The sequence below is a fragment of the Alosa alosa genome, chromosome 20 (genome assembly GCF_017589495.1).
Source record: "Alosa alosa isolate M-15738 ecotype Scorff River chromosome 20, AALO_Geno_1.1, whole genome shotgun sequence".
NCBI lineage: Eukaryota > Metazoa > Chordata > Actinopteri > Clupeiformes > Clupeidae > Alosa > Alosa alosa.
In genome coordinates, this window is record NC_063208.1 from 24,666,653 (window position 1) to 24,674,314 (window position 7,662).

Genomic DNA, 7,662 nt, shown 5'->3' on the forward strand with positions numbered 1-7,662 from the left:
TCAGTATTTTTTTTCAGTAATGAGATAACATTACACATAAAGTCCTTTTATTGCTTTTCAATAACAGTTTTACAAAAAAAATATTATTACTATATATTTGAACAAATATACTGGGGGAGGCTATCTCTCCCACCTGGCTGTGTGCTTGACTGACAGCAGTCGTGAGGTTGTCATACGTGGTCTTCAAAAAACACCCGAGCGTTTCTGGGGAGACTCACTATGACACTGCAATGGGAAACGGATACTTAGATGATACAAGTTACACAACAGCATATATACTTCCACACTCAGTATAGTGACTGTGATGCACAGAGAAACACCATTTCAAAAATTACACGTTGAACAGCAGAAAGGTTTCAAAAAACACATTCGTCAAAATGACCAGTGTGACCATCAAGTCTGTGACGCCAAATATAATATAAAATAACCCCATGTTTTAGAACATAAAAAAGACATGACTTGGCAAAAAAAAAAAAAAAAAAAAAAAGATTGAAAATGTGATGTTTGATGTGTGGAATTGAATTTGGTGTTCATATGGTGCACATTCACTTAATACTCATTTGGAGCGACTGTTACCTCATAGTAGTATCTTGCACATTTCATGAATATGTTCACTGTAAAACACAGTAGAAAAAGTGCCGCATATATATATATATATATATATACACAGTACATATGCCCATTTTGTTTTAGGTTATGACCAGAAATGTAAGAGATTGAGTGTATGTCTGATCATCAAAAGGTTACGCTGTGGTCTGTCTGACCAATGCAATGTGAAATGTCTTCCTCGAGCACGCTCTCTCACCTTACTTAAATTCCTGTAGTTACTTCCTCTTTCATTTCAGCATAAAGCTCATTTCACATATATGTAACCTATACATATACCATACAGTACCTAAACAGGCCCAGTTACACAAGGCACAGCAACCAACAGATATGTCCTCTTCTAGTCCTCCACTAGTTGGAAAGGTAGACACAGTGAGACTTGGATGTGGACTCGAGGTGACGGTGGCGAACCACTGGGCTAATCAGCAACAGACCGCGGAGGAACACTGACACAAACAATCAGGTCTAAGTGTACACACAGCGTGCGTTGGGGACATGTGATGACGGAGCACGACAGGGGTAAATCCATCGAATAAAAGGTTGGGTTCTAAATTCTGCAGGACGCACATTAAGATTACATGTTACATTGGATGTTTTACAGCCGACAAGCACACACAAGACTACCGGTAAAATGGAGGAAAAAAGTGCCAAGCTCTGCTTTTCGTGTGTCACTTGCTTTCACAGTGGACACTGGCAAAGCATTAAATAAAACATTTAAATCCATTCAGAACAATTCTACTGTATTGCTTTACGTGACAAACTTCTGTAAACATTCAATGGCATTACTTCTCTTTAAATATATAAATATGAATGACATTCACTTCATAAAGATGCCACGTTTCTTCCCTCTTACAGACATTGACTATAATGGGTTTTTAGGGTAGGGTCACACACACACACACACATACCACAAAAGGACAATAGCAGCACACAGAACTGATCACCAAGTCATCTCACAGTAGTGTTAGAGAAAGGAACTACAGTACTACAGGGGGAAAGCTCTGGTCTTGTCCACTTGTGGGATGGTGTGACTTCTGAAGAGAGTGGACTGAATTTGTGATTTGTTTTACGATGTGAAAGTAGCGTAGCATGTTTTTGTTTTGTCAATAGCGATTACACCAATGTTTTTACAGAGCAGACGCACCAGATGCTGGAGTAAAAGGAACACTTCCTCTGATACCTTCCCCTGTGTTGAACCATAATTTTGTTCTTTGATGCAGAACTCTTACTTCTGCCAATAATATTAATATAAAATATATACTTATTTATATATATATATATATATCTATATGTATATATCTATACATATATTATATGTATTTTCCCAAAGGTCATCTCAAGCATGTGAGGAGGCCAATTGCCTTGGCCCCTGTGGTTTTGGCATAGGGGGATGCTAGAGCAGGGTGACTGGGGTGTGTGTGTGTGTGTGGCAGGCATTAACTTTGTGCCTTGTCGGATGCTCATGGCTCCCAGTCTTTGCTGTAGTTGGTCAGCCTGTCCACTGGAGGGTGCTATCTCTGCCAAGTGTGGATCTGCAGCACCCTGGTGTGGGGGAGGGTGGAAAAGAGGCCCTAAGAGAAGGCTGGAGACGCGGGCTTTGTGGGAGAAGAGGAGGGGGTCAGGGACGGGGGGGGCTCTGGGGATTTTACAGGACTGGGCTACGGCTGGGGTTGGTGTTGGGGGGGGCCCCCCTCCCCTTGTTCTTCACCCTTCACAGCGAGGTCTCCTGGTTCACCTGTTGAGCCCCGCCCTCAGGCTCCACGTTCATCCTAACACATGCCACCTTCTCCTGGCTGGGGGAGGCAGAGAGAGAGAGAGAGAGAGAGAGAGAGGGGAGGGAGGGAGGGAGAGAGATGGGTATTACTGGCATAGCAGGGATGTGATTTACACAGAGGAATGATGATTAACATGTGCCAGAGCTGTGGGCTGTAGGAAGGGGAGTGTTAGGGTCGTTTGCAATCAGCTGCAGTGATGTAACAGACAAGGTTGCGGCAATTTATGAAACGTTTTACCACACTGACGTGGCACAGCAGGCTACTTTATAAAGAAAAAGGAAGAAAACTGAACACAAATGAAAACTGCAATAACAAATCCTTTCTGCTCTGTTTAACAGTATGATGCTTCTATACAAGGACATCACGTCCTCGCCTGTAAAATGTCTATGGGTATTCAATAAGTCATTATGTACCAGTAGTATTTATGTACAGCATTCACCAACGTACTGGTTTTAACAACTACTTTCAGTGCGAAATGGAGTTCTATACCCTGTGTGTTTCTAGTGATCTCTCCCTCTCCTCCTCTCTCCTGTGGGGCTGATACACACATACATCCCACACCTGGCTGCTCTGACCTCAGCTCAGCAGGAGACTCTACTCAGTGTACATGACACGTCCGCAGGGTTTAAAGAGGTGCAGATAAGCGTGTGTGTCTGTGTGTATGTGTGTAAAGGAGACAGTGTGTATGTGAGAAAGGCAGGAGGTTGTAAAGTGTGCGTGTGTGTGTATTGTTTAGTGTGTGTGTGTTTCCTGAGAGATAGAATTTGACACTTTAATGGGGCAGGGTGATCAAAGGCAAAACTGTGTGTGTGTAGGTATGTGATTTCTGATTTGACCAGGGGCAGGGGGGGGGGGGTGCTACCTTTCACTTTTCTTCATGGTGTTTGTGTGGTCGACCGCTTTCCATGCCGCACTTTTGTTCATTTCATCAGTGATATTAACAGCCGACAGATCAGTGCTGCATGCAGGACACACACACACACACACACACACACACACACATGGACGAACACAAAAGCGTACAACAACAGAAGCAGAGGTGAGACACACGTATCACAGTCACACACACAGACACACACACCAAATCAGATCAGATCACAAGTTGGCTGCATCATCAATACAGATGAATTAACATACTGTATTATAGCGCCACAACACCACAGTTACCACTCCTGTTAACTCAAGGAGCAAATCAGAACACACTAGTCAAAACAAATGATATGTTGGCTCAGCTCAGTCATCAACTGGTCAGATGTGTAATTTAACATCATTTCAGTCGGCTTATTCATTTGGAACCACCCATGTCATTTTTTCTGGCACTGTGACAACACCACAGTTACCACTCCTGTTAACTCAAGGAGCAAATCAGAACACACTAGTCAAAACAAATGATATGTGTATTTATAGGAATTACACTCAGCTCAGTCTCACACAGCACTGGTCAGTACTTAGTGTACCGACGTCATTTAACATCATTTCAGTCGGCTTATATCATTTGGAACCACCCATGTCATTTTTTCATGGCACTGTGAAACATTGTTGCACACGCACACACACACACACACACAGACACTTGTTTTGTATTGTGCTGCTGCTATGTGCTAGTTAAGTCGCTCTTCAGGAAGCAACAACAGCCCTTTTGCGCTCTTGTTGCATGATAAAAAAATAAAATAAAAAAAACACACAAGGTGCCATGTTGTTAGGTCAGTTAGGGTGACTGAGAGGCTGCTGGACAGGTCAGCCATGCAGGATTAAGCTGCACTACAGAAGCTTAATCACGAGCCATCCAGACACTCTGGAGAACCAACCCCTTTGTCCTCTTCGTCCATGAGGGCGGGACATGCCACTATTCGGAAGGCTCTGTCCAGGACAGACAAGTTTGGACTTAATGGCCATCAGGTGAGGAAAAACTTTAGTTGTAAGAGCTATTGTGGCTCTAAACTTACATTCAATAATATTTTCATCGTCATAATCATATACGTTTGCCTTGAAATATTAAAAGCTTTAATTGAATTTTAGGCAAAAAAAAAATCTCGCAATTCCAAGCAGTCTATGCTTGTATGATCTATTTTTTTGTAGTCTGAGAAATAACTCAAGCTCCTGAGGCAGACAGCAGACATCGGTAGACATCTGGAGAGCACTACTGTGTGCTGATGGCGATGCTCGGGTTGTGTGTGTGTGGGTGCCACTAACCTGCCGCTGTGTGTTTGGACCGGGATCTTCAGCAGGTTGCTCCCAGCATACGGAGAGGCTCCCGCCGCCGCCGCCTCCTCCTCTAGCCTCCGCTGCGCCTCCTGTGGGCCGCATATGTAAAGACCCATTCACATATACACATATTCATATATTCACATAAAGACCCATTCACATATACACATATTCATGTATTCAATAAAGACCCATTCACATATACACATATTCATATATTCACATAAAGACCCATTCATATACACATATTCATATATTCACATAAAGACCCATTCACATACACAGTAATTTCCTGTGTATTAGCTGCATTGTGTATAAACTGCAGGACAGTGATTTATGCACGTTAAAAAAACAAAACCATATTAACACCATATTAACTGACCCTGTGTATTAACCTCATAGCTGAAGAAGCTTTGCAAAATCAATGTATAAACCGCGGCTAATAGTTGGCGAATGATGGGTGTGTAAAGACCCTTTCACATACAGTACACACATATTCATATATTCACATATAAAGACCCATTCACATATTAATATCTCACAAAAATGAGTACACCCCTCACATTTTTATAAATAGTTTATTATATCTTGTTTTTTGATGTTTTTGGTGAAGACATAGGGATATTGAACATTCTCTAACCATTGCGATTTCGATTGGTGCGGTATTCACAAAAACTTCTTGTAATCTTTTCGTGTAGAGCACTGCTCTATGCTGTTCTATGGTGCTTTCTGCCCCGTATTTGCACATGTATGTTTTCGTCACGTTTCATAGAAATCCATGTATTAACCAAATAAATAGTTTTGTTTTCTTTTCCAAAATCAACATTTTTTTTTTGCCACAAGAAAAGCAAGGTTTGCAATTATTTTTAATAATCAATAATCACTAGGCCACAAATGTCTAATAATTCTGTACCTGCTTCTGCTTCTTCTTGTCGTCCTCTTTTTTCTTCTTACTCTCGGGTATTATGTCGTCCAACCAGCTCAGCTCCCGCTTGGTGAAGAAGAAGTCTAGAAGCTTCCGTATGAAGACCAAGGCCAGCACCTGCACAGACGGCCATGCACACAACAGACAAACAAGAAAGAGTGAGATAAGACTGCACAGGACTTCAGGAGATGAGAGAGAAAGAGAGAGAGGAACAGAGAGAGAGAGAGAAGAAACAAAACAGCAATAAAACAAATAATTGATGGAACAGGATTCAAAAAGCAATGTAAAAGAGTGAGAGACAGGCTGGACAATACAAGAGCGATCAGAGTGTCTCTGATGTAAGAGTCATTCTGAGACATTCTCTCCCTCACATTCTCAGAATAGAGAGACCAGAGAGAGAGAGACAGCCAGAGACAGGCTGGACAGTGTGCTCCTGTGTAACATAGCGTGTAGGGAGAGCTCTGCACTAGAGTCTGACACACCGTCCTAACTGACTAACCAGCTGAAAACATGTCTGCTCACCAGAAGCAGAGTATCTGAGGTAGAGAGCCATGTTCTGACTGACTGACTAAAAGCATGTCTGCTCGAAAGAAAGTGTATGTGAGGAAGAGAGCGATGTTCTGACTGACCAGATGAAAGCATGTCTGTTTGCGAGTTACCATAAGTGTGTGTGTGAGAGTGAGAATCTGACCGACAAACTGAAAGCACTTCTGCTTGCGAGTGTGTATGAGAGAGGATGAGGTCCTAACTGACAGACTGAAGGCATGTGTGCTTTGTGGATAACAAAGTGTGCTAAGACAGACAGTAGTGTCCCCAATGACCGACTGCCTGGCCGCCAGACGGACTGACCATCATGGGGAAGACGACGGCGGCGTTGGAGGCCTTGATGACCCAGAGCAGCACCAGGCAGGTGAGCTGCACGAGTGTGAAGACGTGCACCTTCCACAGCGGCACGTAGCGCAGGTAGATCAGGTCCGGCTGGTGCTTCATGGCATGCCAAACAGCTTGATGCGGTCAAAGAACTGAAGAACACACACACACACACACAATGAATAAATGTACCCACACAAACATACCCTCGTCAATACACACACACACACACACACACAATGAATAAATGTACCCACACAAACACACACACACAAAAACAAAGAATAAATGTACCCACACAAACACACCCTTGTCAATACACAAACCTTTACAAGTTGCAAGTTGTGTTACTTATTAGGAGTGAAAGCTGTTTAAACTGAGCTGAGTTTATGGTTGATAAGGACTGACTCACCTGAATGCCTTTCAGAGAGGAGACTCCCATGTAGAGAAAGACACCGTACAGGACCGGCATAGGGATGAACTACATGCCAAACAGAACACCATGAATACTGCACAGAAACTGGACCACCACAACACAAAACAGCTTCAAATGCATGTTCTACTGTAAACTAGATCGACAGCATCATATCAGCCTTGTTTTAGCACATTTTGAGTGTACTTATTTAAGATCTGAACTTAAAAGACAAAAGAGTACTTAAAGAACGGTGCAATACATATACATTTACATAGCAATAAATACGTATATGTTATACTGTATGTCCTGTACCTGTACATCGTCTGCCTTCTGTCCACTTAATGCAGCGTTCACACTCGGATGCTTTTCTCACCTCCGTTTGCTTACAGTTTGGAATACTAGCAGCACTCACATTTCAGAGATCTCGCTGTGAATGCCACATAAAGCCAACAGAAGGCTGAAGACATATAACATACATGTATTGCCATGTGTGTGTGTGTTTGAGTGTGTGTGTATGTATGTGGGTGTTTGTGTTTGAGTATGTATGTGGGTGTTTGTGTTTGAGTGTTTGTGTGTGTGTGTGTGTGTGTGTGTATCTATGTGTGTGAGACCTTGAGAGCCGAGGTCATGAAGACGGACAGGCCCATGAGGGTGAAGATGAGGAGGCCGGTGACCCGCTGCTCGCGGATGCCCAGGAACTTGGGCTGCTCTCCAGGCGCCGAGCAGCCCGACTCCACCTTCAGGCTGTTGACGTGGGAGATGGAGAGCACCGTGGCCGCCACGAACCACGGCAGCCCCATGATGGAGCACACGCCCAGCATCACCGCCACGATCAGCAGGTCCAGGTGGTAGCCACAGCCTTTCTG

At 43.3% G+C, this 7,662-nt stretch overlaps 1 protein-coding gene across 1 annotated transcript in view; it reads right to left on the reverse strand.

The window, feature by feature from the left end:
• Positions 1-30: 30 nt before the first annotated feature.
• The window catches only part of LOC125285417 (sodium bicarbonate cotransporter 3-like), a 63,432-nt gene continuing 55,800 nt past the window's right edge, over positions 31-7,662 (reverse strand). The window contains 8 exon segments of the mRNA XM_048229853.1: positions 31-2,399; positions 3,244-3,339; positions 4,575-4,675; positions 5,500-5,628; positions 6,361-6,500; positions 6,503-6,533; positions 6,794-6,862; positions 7,408-7,659. Of these exon segments, the coding sequence (XP_048085810.1) occupies positions 2,318-2,399; positions 3,244-3,339; positions 4,575-4,675; positions 5,500-5,628; positions 6,361-6,500; positions 6,503-6,533; positions 6,794-6,862; positions 7,408-7,659 (900 nt within the window). The 3' untranslated portion in view covers positions 31-2,317.